The 19,981-nt window shown below is 35.6% G+C and overlaps 1 protein-coding gene across 1 annotated transcript in view; it reads left to right on the top strand.

Annotated features, from left to right (window-relative positions):
- LOC133522848 (uncharacterized) overlaps positions 1-15,708 on the top strand; it is a 49,572-nt gene extending 33,864 nt beyond the window's left edge. Inside the window, exons 5-11 of the mRNA XM_061858312.1 lie at positions 4,254-4,393; positions 6,375-6,572; positions 7,096-7,446; positions 7,897-7,999; positions 9,235-9,335; positions 15,179-15,250; positions 15,481-15,708. Of these exons, the coding sequence (XP_061714296.1) occupies positions 4,254-4,393; positions 6,375-6,572; positions 7,096-7,446; positions 7,897-7,999; positions 9,235-9,335; positions 15,179-15,250; positions 15,481-15,609 (1,094 nt within the window). The 3' untranslated portion in view covers positions 15,610-15,708. The remainder of the gene's footprint in view (positions 1-4,253; positions 4,394-6,374; positions 6,573-7,095; positions 7,447-7,896; positions 8,000-9,234; positions 9,336-15,178; positions 15,251-15,480) is intronic.
- The last annotated feature ends 4,273 nt before the right edge of the window (positions 15,709-19,981 follow it).

Here is a 19,981-nt window from a genome sequence, read left to right as displayed (position 1 = left end):
TAAAAGGATATTTCGATTCATAATATAATCACAACGAAAAGTGCCATGTTGTTTAATTCCAAAGATTCAGTGAGTTATTGATTTAGGTATCAGCTTTATAGCTAATGAAGCTTTTGAGTTATTTCCCAATATTTTAATTATAATTATAGTAAGCAGTAACATAGAGAGAATACTATAAAGACAAAGGCAAACTTATCCCTTTAAGGGATCTCTTGTGCCTAAGGCGCAGAGTACGGGATGTAATTTAGTAAACTTAGGTACATCTACTTCTTAGTGTGACCCATAACTTCTCGCCGAAACGTGGTTCCACGTATTAGGAAACAATTTGAAACAATACTCACGGTATACGAAATAATAAATGATCTGAACCCCTTAGAAATTACACACAAACAAATTTATTCGATAGCGAAACGTGAAGTACGCGTTTGCGTTTAGTCTCATTTTGCATGGGATTTTGAGTTCCCAAAACGTCCCGCTTGGCGCGCTGTTTCTAAATCCCATACAAAATGAGACTTAATGCTAACGCGTATCTCACGTCACGATATCGAATAAATTTACACTAGGGGTTCTGTAATAAAACTTTATATTAGCGCCTGCAGTAGATGTCAAATATAGCTTGTAAATAAGAGTTGTAATCAGAGTTTACAATTGACTAATAAAATAGTCTGCGTAATACTAGCGACGTCGCTGAATTTGGATTTTTTACAATATTTTTTTAACAAATCAATTTGATTCGTGTCACGATACGTTTAACACAATAGCAACAGATAGTTCTATTGTAACAAATGCACCAATGTGAGTTACAGCGTAATTTTTATACATGTCTTACAGCAAACGTGGCACTTTTTCTTGTTTTACGAAACTAACATTTATTTAGGTAACTGATACATCGGATAAGTTAATCACTCAAGGATATTACGAGTATGAAGCCCTAATGAATATTGTTACGAAATTTTATTTTAATTAAGGTTAAAATTATAAATCAACACTATAATTATATTGAAATCCATTAAGAGTAATAAATAATTAGTGAGTTCTAGTTACAAATTACGACAGCATATTATCTTACATTTATTAAACTAAATTAGTTTCTCTAATTCGAAACTAGAAACTAATCATTTGAACACCCGATACGTATATTGCTAATGTCATTCAGTCTCCCAAAGGAATTTACTGGTATTGTCAGGTAGATAATTATGTTATGTGAGAAATGGAATTTACTAAAGGACTCTCACGTAAGTTCCGTAAACATTATAATGACTTGTACGTGGCTTGTAATAGTAGTTTATGTGACTGCTACATAATAAAATGCAAAATACACGAGTGTGGATTTAAGAAACGAACGAAGTGAGTTTCTTATTCTTAATAGGATCACACTTTTTTATCTACACACATATTATAAACTTTCTATGATATATTCACTAACCCAAATTACAGCCAACATCGGAGCATCGTTGCTCTCTTGGCGGACCTCACGGATGTGGTGGTGTCACCGAAATATTTTTATCGCTCATTTTACACGAAACTTTTGCTATGGTTACTTTAAAAACCCACGAAACATATTTATTTTATACTTAAAACGAATTAAAAGATAAACTGTACGTCAAATGGCGGTAAATTAAAACTTTTTTCACGCATGTCACGCATTCGTAGTTTTTTTTTAATTCAGAGACAAACTAGAGTCGGGGGCTTATTTCCGTATCATTCGATATAAACTAAAATGCGAGATATGTTAAAATTGTATGCAATTGACATTTCATTTCGAACAAAAAGGCATCTCGATTGATATTAGAATAGAGGTCAAATCGAATTGTTTTTTATTCAGAGATATTACAAATTTGAATGTATAACCAAATCGATTTTGATGTAGTTATGAAGCAATTACAACATCATCACAGATAAGAAATATACGGATTTTGAAGGCATCATAGAGGGTTTATGATATGTGTGTAGATAAATTATATTATATTATTCTTACCTTGTCACGTTGTCACGGTCTATTAAGTTGTCAGGATCTGATGTTTGGTAAGCGCTTGCAATTAATTCGTTTTTCGGCCCGATTCGAAGACTGATTCAGACACGCTTAAGATCTTGGAAAGATCTTTAAAAGATCCATAACTGAACGATATGTCAAAATTGACGTTTATGTCGATTCCACTGTGATCCCAATAACATTTATCTACGATATTTCTAACGTCATAGTGACATTGGTTGCCCGATTCGAGCTTCTTCTGTCAATTATACGACATACAAACGATATCTAAATGGGAAGTTTTCTAAACCAGAACTTATCTTTTTCGTATCTCATTCTACGAATCGGGCCGTAAGTCTCCAAAGAGAACTATATAAATGAATGAGACAAATATAATTATTTAATTGTTCAAAAAAAAATCTACCATTGCTTTGTTCACTCATGATATATACGAGTATTTCCAACATACATAATCATTTTTCTGAACGTAGATATATTATCATATATCTAATTACAAGTCTAACAACAAGTGCTCATAAAAATAGATATCGTAGAAAAATAACACGTTTAAATAAATGGAAGGTGAATGACGCTTGTAAATGAACAGGCGCACCGCTTAGATTAATTGCAGAGATTAATTAATGAACATTTATACTTGGCAATCCGGTTCCGATGAGTTATGTGCTTTACTTATTCGTTATGCAGATTAAAAATATATTGAACTTTATTTGAATATTACATTTAGTATAAAAATATGTATATTATAATCCATACATAAAGAGAAGCGAGTAATTATAGTAGGTAGGTGGATAGGTTGTCTAGTCTTCTTGAAGCCTTACTCTGTGGGAAAAAAAAGTAATTTATTGTCCCAAAAAAAGTAGTACATATAGTAAAAAGTAGTACAATTTAATTCGATAGCGTTAGCACAAAATCGATTGAAAAAAACAAGGATGAACCTGATTTCGTAGTCGCTAATCGTTTTGACTGTTCTAAGACAAGAAAAAACAACTTGATTTGACTTAACAGTGAACCACCCTATAAGCATTAAAACTTATTTGAATTTGTATAACACACATAGATAATAGATCCTATTATCTAGATTTCTTTTAAAGAACCGCACACATCCATGAAAAATATCCAGTTGTTTGGAGAAGAGAATAAATAGTATCAAAGCAATTTTAATATTTCTGACCTAGACTCTTAAGAAGACAATAGTGGTAGGTACAAGAATAGTAATTAAAAGTCACCTCGGTTTAATAATGGCTAAGATACAAACGAAGACAGTTACTTAGATTACATTACAGGCAAGTACGCAACGGTGGCTGGAATTAAATGTATGACCACTTTATGTAAGTAATTAAAATAATTCGTACATTGTCATCATAACCCTGTAGAAATCTACTTAAATTGGCTTCTAACATAGCGTGCCAATTATCCCTATCCTAGGCGTGTCTTGTACAGTCAGCATCAATAGTAGCGGATGAAACAACGCGCCAAAAGTATCTGATATTCCGGATAACTTTTCCAAATATAGATAAATCTCTCAAATTTACGTTCAAAAGTATATCATTTATAGTCTTAATTGTTCTACATATAGAACGATCACTTTTTGTTAAGCTGTTACAGAATGGTAGATACTTTTAACACCTTGTTTGATCCGCTACTTTTGATGCTGACTATACTGTCATAGAATTAAATTTTTTAACCATTAGGTTTACAATCGCTGTCAGGCAACTTAATCGTATCGTATCGTAAAATTAGAATACGCTTGACAGATAAAAAATGACAAGTATATATGTGTATGACTTTAATCATGAAATAATTGGTAATTATTCTTATATATTTTCAAATTCGACTGCATAAAGTATCAGCAAAGTTCTGTTTTATCTTATATAAAAATAGTTACTAATGGAAATTCAATACTTGAAATACGATGGAAATAGTTGTCTTCATCATTTGCCACAATCATCGTTGCCAACTGCCACTGATCATCACATATAATCAACTAATAAGAGAGAATCGTGCTATGTTTCTCATACGCCAGTTTTTCTTTATTTAATTTAATTTATTTATTCAAAACCACATACAGTGTTTTACTGTGTATGGTTTTGAATAAATAATAATAGTTTTTAAAATGTCATTAATTCGTAACCAAAACACTTACGAATTAATTACATTTTAAACATTAAAACCTTTTAAAATATTTTACGGTTAGTGCCAACTTTGTCCAGCTACGCTCTACGAAAGAAACTGTTTTGTTGATTATGACGTTTATTATCAGGTGGCTTATACGCTGGCGCTACAGCCGGAGGCAACGTGAAAGCCGCCGCGGGGCTCGCCGGAGGCGCCGATGTCGAGAAATCTGGTGGCATTGGGTTCGCTGGAGCTTCCGCTGGCAATCGCAATGCTGCTGCTGGCTTGGTAAGCACTCTTTACAAATATCTCAAGAACTTACAATGAGCAAAATTATTGTTTTATCAACTTTGCATACAAATATTTTGCTGGGTACTTACCTCGAAAGTATAGCATTACCTAATTTTGGTGACTAGCGAAAAATGTGGTTTAGTGACTAACGAAGAATAAAGTCAACAAAATGTAAATAACATAAACATTTGTTATTTAATTAGCTACTAGTACTTTTTTTTTCATTCGGAGCGATTATTTCGGCAGATAATCACCCTATCAAAAATGTTGAAGACCCTATCATCTTTCACCCGACACCCGACATCATAGGCTTTAAGCGATAAAAACTTTATTTCCACTTTACGTCTATAGTCTGTATCTTTAGGTATTTAAAAAAAGGTAAACAAACAATTTGTACATTTTCGGGTAGTTTTAATATTTATTGGTTAACCAACCAAATACAAAACCGCCTGGATCTGTCACTGAACGACCTGACTTTAAACCTACATTATTTGATCATGTAATGTTTTCATCTACCCTCAACTGCCTTAAGAAGCCATTTGAGGATAGATTTTGTTTACCTTTTTTTAAATACCTAAAGATACAGACTATAGTACAGGTACCCTAAAAATATTTTTTTCAGTTTTTATTTTACCACTTTGTCGGCAGAATTGATTTACTTATCCATGCCAATCGCAGTTTTCTAGCTCTATAATGATTACGCAACAAGAGTTTCCATAGTTGACTACAGAACCCTACAAATTAGTTTACTACGTTGACTATACTAATATCAAATATTAGCATAGTCAACCATCTTCTTCTTCTATAATAAGCCTTATAATAATATAAGCCTTTTATTCAGATAGTTTTTACATTTTCAAGTTTAAATTGCACATTTCTTATTGTATATTTAGTTTGACATAAAATTTACTATTTCAGACAACATCGGTTTGGTCTGTATGCCATTTGGCAAAGGCCTCTTCCATCCCTTTCCATTTTTTTCTATCTCTCGCCTAAAGCCTTAGTTTAATAGCTAAGTTCAAGAAAATTATCTAGCAGAGACAAAACTTAAATGATGCTGTTATATTCAAACTTCAGTGTGATTAACCTTCTTGCCTTCGGCGTTCGTACTCTGAAAGCCGAGGCGTTATAAAGTATATATTTCTGATATTAGTAGTAGGATCACGAATTGATTTGAATTGCACAAAAACACATACCTTTTAATTTGGTTTCTGTGCTTATCAGACCTCGGACAGAGTGAGCCATTTTTACGTCATTAATGTCAAGTGTAGATGTTAATATAGATATGCCTCAAGATGAAATATTAAAAAGAATTCATGAATAATAATTAAACAAAAATGACAGTGCATTATGTACAAAACGAGTAAGTATTATTTATTTATTCAAATTTTTCTTTGTTATTGGTTATTGTAATAAAGAACTATAATTTTTTCTAGATTTTCAATTTTCAACGCACTTCTTCTTGAGTTTAATATCCACTTATAGATGGAAAAAGACCTTTCTACTTCCACTGAAGTGAGCGGAGTGAAGTTGTACATTAAAATACCGTCCACATCTGTTCCTTCCGAAATTTTTTCAGCATAGTCCCTAAACAGATCTAAGTCTGGGTTTCTAGCTATGACGTCTTCTAATTTCTGACTGACAGAAGCAGACGAAGACCAGCTTATAAAATAATATGCTTATCATTTAAAGAGGCTTGCTATACAATTAATTTGTTTTGCTAGTTATGTAAAGATCTAAATAGAATAATTTAATTCGTTATTCAATTACATCACATCTGCCATTGAATGACTACGTAGGTATGTCCATATTATGCAAACTCTTAAAACAGCTCACCCTGTCCGAGGTCTGGTGCTTATATATTTTTTAATAAGTACATTATTTTAAAACTGATTTCATCTACATAGCTAATATTATGTTTTAATTCTTGATTTAGGGTCTTACCTGTTATTGTACGAAATATGTATTTTTATTTCAGGGTGGTGAATCTGGTGCTACAGGATCATCAGGATTTACCTACTCAAGCAGCAAGTCATTCGGGGTTTCGTCTGGAGCCGTTGAGCAACCCATCAGTCACGTCGACAAAAAAGTGCACACTGAATTCGATTTCAATGCTGCATCGCCCGTTGTACCTTTAACTAATACCGTTGTAAAATCCAAGACTAAAGTTAAGGAAGTGAGTAACATGGGGGAACCAGAGTTATTTCGCAGTAATTCTAGATCATTTTTTAATTTTGACGGAATGTTTAGATCTTTGTTTAGAGTTCCAGAAGTGTTCAGACAGCCCATATTTCACTTTCCGCAACAGTCTGGTTTTATGAAAGTACAAAAGGTTTGTTTTTAAAAGGATGAAATATAATTGCACCAGAAGCTTCCAGACAGCTTTGACTCCGTACGACACAATCATTTTCATTACCTACCATTTTCTACTTTACCTGCAAAATGAAGTAGAAATTAAAATAAATCCACCTAAAATAATATTCCATTAAAACCACCGAGACTGTGCTAACAATACTTTTCATAATTAAAGTGGAACCGCTTGTTTGACTACCCACAGCGGGTTTGTTAAGGAGATACTTCAAACGAACAAATATTTTATTATTGACATGGACAATAGTTCCCACACATAATGTTTGTCGAAGCCACTAAAATGATTATAAAAAATAGACTGACGTAATTTGAATTAAGATTGTTTGCAGGTACGCGTTGAACAACCTCCGCCGGTGGTCGTTGAAAAACACTTCGTCCAGCCTCAACCAGTAGTGGTGGAGAAGCATGTTTACCATGAACAGCCCGTGATTGTAGAAAAACACATCTACCACAAGAAGCCACATCGTTTTCATAACAAGGTGTCAGTCCACGGATACATAGGTGGAGCTGGGGCGTTACCTCCTCCTCCTCCAATTGAAAAGAGGATTGACGTTGGAGTAGAGAATTATGCCAGTGCTGGTGCTGATGCCGCCGTTGCCCATGGTGGTAATCAACAAGTCTCTTACACCAAGCAAGTTAATTTTCAAAGGAATCCGCAATTCTTTGCTGATATATTCAACGTAAGTCATATTTTAAAACGACCTAAATTTACTTTTGTAACGTTTTAGATGCCGTATCTAGCTTAATATGTCGTTATCTTTTAACTACGTGAATATTTACAGGAAATTTAAATTTCTGATATTAACAAAAACGTATCCCTTCATTCACGGTAAATCGGCTAAGATAATGAGCAAACAGATTACATACCTATCCCTTCTCGCTTCATTACTCCGAAGATAGCTGAAAAAGATCCATTATAATCGCCTACTGGGACATACAATTTACGAGTAGGTACATGTCCTTTCCGCTCCCAAAATTTAAGGAAATCGGCGAAACAAACGCTTACAGTTAGGTGCCATAAATTACAGCAGATATGTAACTTTTACTTTCGGGAACAAAGCTATAAACATTATTTCTTCTTTATTTGTGTATATTTTTTTGTATTCCACCTAATTTTTTAACGTTCACAGATTCCGATTTCTACTTTGAAAGCGGTGGGGAATTTCCTGGGAAACACAGCCGGGAGCACCAGCGTTTCTGTCCAAAAGTCGGCGTCGGTGCAAGCGGGCGCAGGTGCGGGTTTCTATTGAATCTAAACAGTGTATTTTTATATGTGTTTTATAGAAAAGCTAAGATAATAAAGTATACATAATAATATTCTCATATTATTTATGCCTTATGCGGAGCAGGGGGCCGATTGTTTAATTTCGACCACTCGATTTCGTGTATTTTGTTCAATAATATCTCTACTATTAGGTATTTAAATTCTCTTAATGGAATTGAAAACGAGTGATCAATACCACCCGATTCCTAATTTCTATCGCTCGTATTAAAAAAAATAGCATTTTGCCGTTATCCACAGATTTTCGAGTGACGAAATCGAGTGCTCGAAATCAAAAATCGGTCTCCAGATATTATCAGTTAGAATAACATTCTATTGACAGTCTTTTGATTAGACTTGCATCGCACTTGTAAATTCGAACGCAAGTGTGACAGTGAGGCAACACATCGAACGTGGTTGGCGGTAGGCCCTCTGATCCATATAAGAGATAAGAAAACCATGCAGTCTAAAAGTATTATTTTTAAAAGTATTATTTCGATGTTAATGAAATTCTACTGCTCTACGTATATATGCATTGTTCATCGTAATCTTCATAGAAAAACATCATAACGGTTCTTTTTACATTTTGGTAAGTAACCCTAAAAACATAACACAAACTTCTTGCAAAACAGAAGCAAGCAGCTTAGCGTTTTCTAATTTTTACTAAAAATTATTTATAGCCGCATTTTATGTCCAAGATAAGGCAGTATAAGAGGCAGGGAGCAAAGATCCCCAGCGGCTCTTTCCGCTCGTAATTTTGATGATATTTTTATCTTACAGCATTTATTGCGTTTTATTTTTATACGAGTAATCCCTGGAACGGAAGCCGGCATGGATTTAACTGACTTCTTAAGATGATAAATGATATTCTCAAAATAGCTGATGGGTTATACTCGCACATTCTTACATAAATCGCAGCTACATAAATACATTTATATCTTAATATAGAGAGTAGTCTATCTTCGACCAAATAAATGCGCAGGCCTTCTTATTGCGCTGTAGTTAAAGATAAAACAGAAATCTTCCCCACTTTAAACTGTGTGAGCTTGTTAAGATATTTCTTATGTAATGTGCTTTTAAGATTTTATATAAGATTTATAAAGGTACTCCACACAATTAGGTAGCTTTAAATAAGTTTATTATCATACTTTAAGATAGTGTGTAATTTTCTTCTTACATAATTTAACCTTATTATTAATTTCCTCAGAATCACCGAAGCATGATGGTCTATCATCAGATTCATCTAAACAGACCCAAGTGTCCATACAGACACCGGATGCATCCAAACTCATTGATGACATTTTCGCTGTAAGTTCATTATCATTTAATTTTCCGTTCACTTTCATACTAACTTGCACGTTTGCCGTTTCTTCACATTACGTAAATACATTTACATTTTAATAAGCTGGAGTAACTTAGCATTACATTTAATCAACAGTTCTGTTAAGTCCACACATTGGGAGTTTCGGAGTCACAAGTTTCGAACGGGTTGCAAATTATTTTTTCGGATATTGATAGCAGAGGGCGTACCGCGAAAACCTAATATCGAAAGTTCGTTATCTCCCACTCTAGCATTCGTATATTCGAGCGATAGACAGGCAGATAGGCAGATAAAGAAATTCCAATTTTAGTTTTACGCGGTAGGCACCTCGTATTCAAATCCCGGAGAAGAATACCCAATGCATTCGAATCATAAGCATGCCTTTAATAGTATTGTTTCCCGCTGCTCGCTGCTTAGAAGACAGTTTTAAGAACTGTCATAGTTTCTATTTTTCTCCGTGAGTTTCTACGGATTATCGTCTTATCTATTGTTTAAAAACCGCAAAGGCGCGTGCCACTATGAAAAAATGGTCAGGCCGCATAGGTAGCGTTTATTGAATTACTACTCTATTGAGCACGGAATAAGATTCATTATGAACTAATACAGAATTCTAACAAAATAGCTGTCTGATCTCTATTGGTGCGTCTAAGGTAGGCGACTAAACGCTCTCAAACCAGCTTAACTTGTGACACTGCGATCCGAAACAAAGATACGTATTCGAAGACCTCGCTTGCACTGGTAATGCGAGCGCACGGCTAGCTAGCGCCAAGGAAGCAATGTTATGTTTCTCGAAGAGCAGGTAAAAAACAGGGCCGGATTTTCACACAAATATATTTGGGTGGTTTTACGTTCTTTAATTTAAAGAGATAAAACATAACACTATTTAAATAGTAGGTACACATCTAACAGAATGGGTTTGTGTAATTACAATAATAACGAGATATACTCATTTTTATAATCAACTGTTTAAACAGTTGTTTGCTAATTTAGACAAAAAAAGAACAGATGTGTATTTTACTAGCGGCCCAATAATATCTAACTGCAACATTAAAGGTCCACACAAATTAGATTGCCTAATCCTATTACGACTTCCTAACTTAAAGAAGCAGTTTTGAATTATGTTTAAAGTATATACCTAGCAGAGATTAAATTTCAAGAAAGACGGTTTAAGATTTTTTTTGAGTCCTGCATGCATTCTTGTTTTGATTTTAGTTTTATTATTTTGATATTGTTCAGTCTGTGGAAAAAAACACACCAACAGACTGTAAGCATATCAACTTTATTTTCATAACATTATTTTATTTACTTGTATTCCATCACTAACACTTAAAAACGATTTTACCCACAAACCTTAGTAGGGGTTGTCTCGTTGTATTTTATACAGAAAAGGTAAAAACTTTGTAGAGACTGCGTCCTACATTCGCCCAAGCTTAAAGTTAAGGTTCGCCATGTGGTTAGGGTTCGAAACCGTTATCGGTCGGTTTGGCACATGGTGAATCTTAACGTTTCCCACGCTGGCTACAAATTAGTTTATAACCTAAAGTTAACAATATTTGGATAATGACAAAGAAATAAACCAAAGAGAGATTAACACAACAGTGAACAGGCAAGTGCCGACAACAATGCTTTTACAAGCTGATCCCTTTAACGCAGCGGCTGACGTGAGCGAATAACTCGCGAACGCGAAGCAGCGTGGCGCGGGTGAATTCAATCCTTTGATACCTATGGAAGTGTCCTACATGGGCGATCTCGTTGTGAACGCGAATGCCGTTGGGCCATCGCGCCGCGCCGCGCCGCATTCGCGAGTTATTTGCTCACGTAATCCGCTGCGTAACGGTCATAAATGTCATAATAAACAGCTACCGTTACGTATGCTATTAACTAAAAATGCACATTGCGTATAACGGAAAAGCTAAATTAATATATTATTTATTTAATTATCATTTATCATCGAATCTTAGGCGAATGTAGGACGCCGTCCCTACAATTCCATTAACCCGTAAAACGCCCTGCGCCCTACAGTGGCACGTAATTTTTTTCAACGAATTTTTTTGAATTCGCTATATTATATTCAAAAGAATCAGAAGCGTTTCATGGGTTCATGAAATTATTTTCCGGATTAAAGTTGCCGACGGAAGAAAAGAGCTGTATTCGGGACAATATAAAAATGTAAAAGTTGTAGTTATTTGAATGGCATCGAAAGTTGCTGGACGTACAAGCAACTTATCACTTACTAAAATACATATGTGGTGTAACACGAGGAACACGATAGATTTTAACAGTGTATTCCTGACCACATTTAATGACTAAAATGACATTTTATTTTCTGGAATTCGCCTAGTTTCGCCAGTTTCAGAGTTAATCAATAAAAAAACATCTGCGTATTGTTATTTAATGCAAAACACCTTTTTGATGGCGACGACGCTATGGGGCGTAATATAAATAACTATGGAGTGTGGATTTAAGAGGAGTGAAATCTCTTATGGTAGAAAAGTGTCCAGCTGTCAGCTATAAACAATAGTCCCAAATCTCCCCAGAGAGTAGCGCTAGAGTAGCTAAGAACCTAGGCGTTATTGACGGAGTGAAGTGCGCTGTCTATGATATGTATTTTTTTTTTCAAGTTTTCTAGGTATTGTAGCGCCACCTATTTAAGGTTTTTTGATGACAATTTATGGTACATGGAGATTTATTTCCTTAACTCCACCTTCCATATTCCATAACTACGGAAGGTGGAGATAAGGAACGAAATCTCCATGTACCAAAAAGTGTCATCAAAAAACTTTAAATAGGTGGCGCTACAATACCTAGAGTACTTAATCAAAAAAATCAAATCATAGACAGCGCAATTCACTCCGTCAATAACGCCTAGGTTCTTAGCTCTAGCGCTACTCTGGAGAGATTTGGCACTATTATTTATAGCTGACAGCTGGACACTTTTGCAACAGTTCTACCATAAGAGATGCCACTCCTCTCAATTCCACACTCCATATAAATAACCTTATTGATAGATGTCAGAAAATGACAAATAACACTTTGAAAAGTTTTACGAAAAACAGAAAAATAAACATTTACAGTACATATGGGGCTACTTTATAGCACTAGTGCGAGAAGTAGCATATTATGTTACTGTGTCGAACATTTAAAGGGCCATATGTACTGTAAAACGTTGTACGATACATGTGCGAATAGGTAATTCGCAACTCGTGTCGATTTAAAACACTCCCTTCGGTCGTGTTTTAATTTATCGCCACTCGTTTCGAATTTCCTATTTTTCGCACTTGTATCGTAATGTACTATTTAAGTGCCAGTTTTAACAATAACATTTACTTTTTATGTACGTAATGCATTACATTTTTGAAATGAAACAAAAAAAAATTTTTTTTGGCGAAATTCACATGAACTCATTTTTTTTCCTTCTTTTGGCCTTAAAAGTGCGTGGTTAAAATCATTCGGGTTCCTCGTGTTACACCGTGTGTACATACTCATTAGTCATTACTCGCTCTGTGACAAAGTGCTAAATTGTATGAAGAGCGAGTTTCGAGACCGACCGTACCCGAAACTAAAACTTAACAACAAGTAAAGGAGCAGAAGATAATTAGTAGTGGTTTACTCTGAATGCTGGTGTTGGTACATGAGTTGAGGGAATTTGCTACGTTATGCTTTGGGCACCGTGGTTGCGGTTTCTAGCGGAATTAGTGATGGTTTGCTGCAATTGCTGCCAATGTCTGGATGGCCATGTAAGTACTGTAAGTATAAATCTGCTCTACTACGCGTAACAACTCTAAATTGACTATTTATTGTGGCTCAATGATCCAAAGAGGCTTCCGAAATGAGAGCACGCCATCTAGCTCGATTCTGTGCTATTGACTTATTTGCTAGTGAGTTATTGGCTAAGATCTGACGGAGATTCGCTTCAGCACTGTTTCTCCAGTGTATATAAAAAAATATAACTTTGGAATTTGGACTCATAAAGTAATGGGTGTGACGTATTTGGATTGGACGTTTCACAGATTTTTTTTATACCGTCGGTCGCAAACAAGAATACGGCCTGACTGATGGTAAGCAGACTCCGTAGCCTTCGGACGCCTACCACTCTAGAGAAATGTACCATGCGCGTTGCCAACCATAACCCTCTGCACCCTCGTTGAGCTCTGACAGCCTTACTCACCGGCCGACAAACAACACTATGAGTAGAGTCTAGTGTTGTTTGGCTGCGGTTTTCTGTAAGGAGGTACTTCCCCAGTTGGGCTCTACTATAACTAAGCTCAGCTAGCTTTGTTTGACGTTCATAAGCGCATTGTAATATGCCTACTTGAATTATTAAACTATATCTTTATCTCAAACCAGGGTCCAAGTATTGAACACGAACAAACAAATTAGCTTCAACCGTAAATGCTTAAGTTGACAATTAAAGTCCGTCCGGTATTCGACCGTAAAAATTAAGTACCCTTATTAAACCCCAATAATCAAACCCTCTATAATTTACAAATGTAGCTTCTGATTGTTTGCCTTTGACAGAAACGTTACGCATAAATTGTACAATTTTGTAAAATTGTGCACGACTAGATATTCATTATTATTTGGCGTTAATTAAATAAATAATTCCTCAGAAATAATTAATTAATATTTTAATAGACGTAGTTATTAGAGGGCAAATAAAAAAATAGAATCAATTTTGCCTTCATTAAATAAAATAATTAAAATAAAAAAATTATAATTCAGCCTATATACGTCCCACTGCTGGGCACAGGCCTCCTCTCATGCGCGAGAGGGCTCCGGCTATAGTCCCCACGCTAGCCCAATGCGGATTGGGGACTTCCCATACACCTTTGAATTTCTTCGCAGATGTATGCAGGTTTCCTCACGATGTTTTCCTTCACCGAAAAGCTGGATATATTTTTGCAGGCTGATATTTTTTGTCATTAAATAAATAAATAAATATTATATGACTATTTTACATAAGCCAGCCATCCATCAGTAAGCTCAAGAATGCTTGTGTTGTGTAACTTGTGAGTACCTACTAACTAGATGATATATATCGCAGTCAAATTATAAGATTCCGCCTTTTACAAACGACTTCGTCATTTTACAAACGTGAAACGTCATGCAAATTGCTGACGTAAACATGATGGCTGTCTAAGAGTGACCATAGTTTGCTGTTTTAAAAAATATATTAACTTTATACCACAACACCATTCGCAAGGCCACCAAAATATCCAGGTCACCCAAAACCGAATCAGACCATCCCACTATCTATGTGGTCTCGTCTGTTCTACCCCTAGAGAGCAATTGCAAAATCGGAGGCGCAGAGGGAGAACAGACGCCGACAAATTCCAGATTTGATGGATACACCAGCGTTTTTCATTGTTTTGATGTGCAGCGCCACGCATGGTAAATTAAAGAACTAATTTGACCAAAATGCCGCGGCATATTGCAAACGGCGCTATTAATGTCATAAGCTCTTTACGAAATGCGGACTTTTTACAATTTGTCTTCGGCATTTTTTTCACGTGTGTTAAATGACGACGCCGTTTGTAAAACGCCGAATATTACAATTTGCCTGCGACATATATATAATATAAATATTCGTAAATAATTATATATGTAGAAAACATACATAACGCAGGTACAAATATTTGTGATAAACACACAAATAAATTCCCGTACCAGGATTTGAACCCGGGACCTCCTGCTTAGTAGGCAGGGTCACTAGACTAGGAAGCCGTTCATTAGAACGAGCAACTCCGTTTGAGCATGCGAATAAGGTACTGAACATTGAGTAAAAATATGTATAGGTAAACATTTAATATATTTTCCAATCTTTTTATAGATACCCATTAATACGCTTGGCGCTGTAAACAAGTTCCTGGAAAACAATGTCCCAGCTAGAAAAAAGGTTCAGGTAACGAAATTACAAATGTTATAAAAACTAGTTTGGTTTATATATTACTCCCAATCCCGATTGTATTTTTCTTCCATTCTATTTTCAATAAATATTTTACTGCAAAATTATTAAAATGCATCGAAATTGATAATTCTTTGTAACATGTACTCGATGGTTTTTCTTTTATTTTTAGTTCATTACTCTACCCCTTTAATTAATATTCCTATTAATTTTGTTATTTATTGCAGATATCATCAGAGGGCGTTGAAGAACCGGCTCGATTCAGAGGCGGCCGCCACGCAAGGAGAAGGGTTAACAAAACTGTGACCATAGAGCAACCTCAGACGAATACGGCAGACGAAATCAAAGAGGAATAATATCTACTAATATCTAGCCTTTAAGACGCTGTTACTGTAATGTGTATATAATAAGTTATTTAGTACGATAAATAAATACGTACAATTTTTTTTAAAGTATCAGTGTTTTTACTTAGATATTATTTAAGTCACGCCTTTCTATTCGCCAATTGGAGCTGTAAAAGTGAGGTGTTCTAACGACTTTATTTTCCATGCTTCAATAATAAGTATAACCGATATCTTTTTACAATTGTTTTGTCTTTGATTATTGTGGCTAAACATACCTAAAGGAGGCCGTCAATTTTGTTAAGCAATTCGGCCCAGAAAATACTGGACCATATACAAATGACAATTGAAACAGACCTGGAATTAATCGTCATAATTTCTAGCTTATGGTGGTGAAAACAGACTCACGAAATATAACGGATTTTTATTTCTTTAACAAAACACAATGTACAATGTATTTATAATCAAAAAGATGTAAAAATTACGAGCAAAAATCTGATTTCATACAAACTTAGTAACAGCGTTACGACGCCACATTTTCATGAAATGCGTACCAACCTAGCAACAGCCTTACCACGCCACATTTTCATTAATGTGTACCATCTTACCAACAGCGTTACCACGCCAAATTTTCATTAATTCGTACCATCTTAGTAACAGCGTTACCATGCCACATTTTCATGAAATGCGTACCAACCTAGCAACAGCGTTACCACGCCACATTTCCATTAATGCGTCCCATCTTAGCAACATCGTTACCACGCCAAATTTTCATTAATGCGTATCATTTTAGTAACAGCGTTACCACGACACATTTTCATTAATGCGTATCATTTTAGTAACAACATTACCACGACGTCCACGACACATTTTCATTAATGCGTATTTTTCGTTATATCCATACTTTCCATATTGCCGCCGCCTCCCTGGTTCTCAGATGAGTAAGGTCTCCATGCGTATAATGTATATAAATAAGAAAACACGTTATTCCATTACCGCTTTAAAATGTAAGTGTGAATTCATAAGATGCCATTATTGACATTTGAATTAGATCACTAGTTAAGTTTATCTACTCACACATCATAAAGCCTCTATGATGCGTTCAAAAACCGCAAATTATGGCCGGCATAAAGATTAACTACTGTTTTGCTAAAACAAAATTATTATCTATGAAAATGGTATTGTTGACTGTATTAAAAATAAATTATTTCACACCAATACAGAACGTTAATAGAAAAACGTAGATAGCAGTTATTTTTAGACACACTTTCTATTTTATAAATCGTATAGAACTATAAAGAGTAGGTAACTGACCGTGACGTGAATAATGACGTGATTTCCTAGTGTGTCATATCAATTCTCAGTTTATCTTGCCGCAAAAATAAGTTTGTTTTGTTATTTAGAAAGCAACTATCGCACCATTTTCGTAAAACTGAGCGATCAAGTATCAGTGTATAATGAGCGACCGATATTTCAGAGACGCTACATGATAACCACGATAGAGCAACGTCGTAGTGTTACGACGTGCGGTTTCTGTACACATCAAAAAGAGCTTATAATGTGTGTGTAGATAAAACAGTGTATATATGCAACTGTATATAATTAATTTATTACGCATTAAAAAACTTGTGTGATCCTATTATTAAACTCACTTCGTTCATCTCATAAAGCCGAAGTTATATTTTAATGCCTTTCATTGTGTACTATGTACCTACTACATAGTTATATTTTTATACTACGTCGGTGGCAAACAAGCATACGGCCCGCCTGATGGTAAGCAGTCTCCGTAGCCTATGTACGCCTGCAACTCCAGAGGAGTTACATGCGCGTTGCCGACCCTAAACCCTCCCCCCCCTCGTTGAGCTCTGGCAACCTTACTTACCGGCAGGAACACAACACTATGACAACAGTATGTAGCAGTCACATAAACTATCAATATTCGACTAAAACTAAACAAAATTATACTTACAGCATTTTTTCAATTCTACGACTTTTCGTTATTTTTTTTTACGTTAAGAGGCTAAAAGGTTTCTCTATAACAATTAAGAAAGGCCAAAAATTAATATAACCTTTACACTGTAACTTAATCTCTGAAATATCTGATGCCTCTTTGGAAACCTAAGATAGATGATCAGCATAATTATATACCCATTATTTGTAGACTAATTATTATTGCTCCAAATGGATGAATTTATAAACACTGGGAAATCGGATAACTGGGGATATAAGTACTAAGAATTCATTAATTTCATTATTCGACTGGTCCACTTCCATTACACACACAAGGAGAAGAGTTTTTATCGTGATCATTGATTCTATTAGCTTTAGTAAATACTGTTCGCGCGCCATACATTCAATCGAGACCCCTTGTCGCACAAGACGAATGGATGGACGCCTCCACAAAGATAGAATGAACCCTTTAGATGCCGGAATAATATACGATCGTATTTTGCCGTTTGTTATTGACCGCATAAATACGGTCCGTTATCCATTATTGGTAGCTTATTGATTTTAAATCTTTATTAGAAATAAATATAATATTTTGACAATAGCTACAAACTTGGAGGTTATAACAACTGGAGACGTCTTCTTTGTATTTTTTTTTGCGGGGAAGGGGCACGTCAAATGTATGACTTTTTGTACGTAACGTACAAATAGCCTTGTCAGATAAACGTCAGTCCATACAATACACATGACCATTGGCAAGGGTAAGCTCTAAAAGGCGACTCCAGTTGTTAAATTCTCCAACAAGGCCTCAAATAATTGCCGTCGTAACAATTATAATACAAATCGCTATGCGTGAGCCTATGAGTACAAATAAGATTTTCACTGATTTATTTTACTTTTCGTTAGGTTTTCGTTTTAGTCACAAGTTTTAGAAGCTGCTTTTAGATATAAAAGAATAACATAAAGCCGTTAATAATAGAACATAAAAGAAAGTATAGTTTTATTTTATTTGCTTGGTGGCAATACACATTTCGGCAAACTCTCTAAACGAGTTTGGACTAACAACTGACTTACCATGTCCACCAAGGTTCACGTTTATCAAGTCTGTGCCTTTAATATCCTGCTGTACGCTTCTTGTGGACTAACTTTTTTTTTTTTTTTGGACTAACCTAATCCAAGCAAGAGCGTCACCTAAACGCATTTCACATGCGTTATCTCCGAACCATATTAGGAGTAACTTAGAAAGATCGGGTAACGAATGAAGCTGTTTTTACAAAGGCCAAATGCAGCTGCATAACGGCTCTGCTGAAACAGACGACTCCGTTAGCTTGGACACGTTCATAGAATGGACCCTGACAGATTGCCACCTGAAGTCATGCTCGGACAGATTGCCGAAGCTAATAAAACCGGTTGGTTGATCCGTACTCCGTTTCAAGGATTCCTGTAAACGCGACATGAATGGCTTCAACATATCAGTAGACTGTTGGGAGGAACGGAGTTGAGACCGGAGTGGCGTCGTAACCTGTGTAATATTATACTAATGAAACTTGGTGTACGCGTTGCTCGGGGACATAAAAACTTTTTATTTTTTATTATTATTATTATTTATTTCCACACTTACAACTATCTTTACAGGTACAACAATAGACAATAGTGTAACTATTAACAAAAAATATTCTAACTTATGGCGCATATAACATAATGTGAACAATGTGTACTTTGTGAATTCAGTCAGACTACACCAAAACAAATCAATGCTCTCGGCTACGAGGTTAAGGGTCCGCACAGCGCGCGTCAAGGGCGCCTTCGTGAGCAGGTTGGTGCGCCCGCGCCGCTCGGCCAGCAGCCGCGGCCGGCGCCGCCGCCACACGTACCTGTCGGGCACGTACAGGCTCACACAGCTCAACACTTGACTGTTGTAGGCTTTACCCCTTAGCAACCGAAACAAGTATGTCGCCAAACTCGGCTCCCGCGCACCTGCAACTCGTTGCAACCCATCATGCCCAGGACAAACAAAGTGGGATACAAAAGAGGGTAAAAAGGATATACTCCATATTGCCGTAAATACAAAAAAACTAATAAATTTATTTTGTATGCGTTCGACCTTACTGATAGATGACTGCGTTACATTCGAGGCTGCTCATAACTTAAAACTTAACTTAAAAGCATAACTTAAAAGGTTATCTATCTTGTATCAGATATAGCATCAAATGAAAAATGTCGGCCAAGTGACCAAATATATTGTAAGCCACTTTTGTTACCATAGAAATAAGGTTGTGTACTGATATAGGTATTTCACTTTGGTCGTCACCATCTATAATGCTGACTGTCTATACGCAAACTGACCCCATAGTGCCCGACTCAGCACTATTATCAGGCGACTACGCCCGTATTTATAGTTTTACAATGTGGTTAATCAATACATAATTACATCAATCAT

The sequence above is a fragment of the Cydia pomonella genome, chromosome 11, assembly GCF_033807575.1.
Source record: "Cydia pomonella isolate Wapato2018A chromosome 11, ilCydPomo1, whole genome shotgun sequence".
Classification (NCBI taxonomy): domain Eukaryota; kingdom Metazoa; phylum Arthropoda; class Insecta; order Lepidoptera; family Tortricidae; genus Cydia; species Cydia pomonella.
This window is presented reverse-complemented; position numbering and strand designations above follow the sequence as displayed.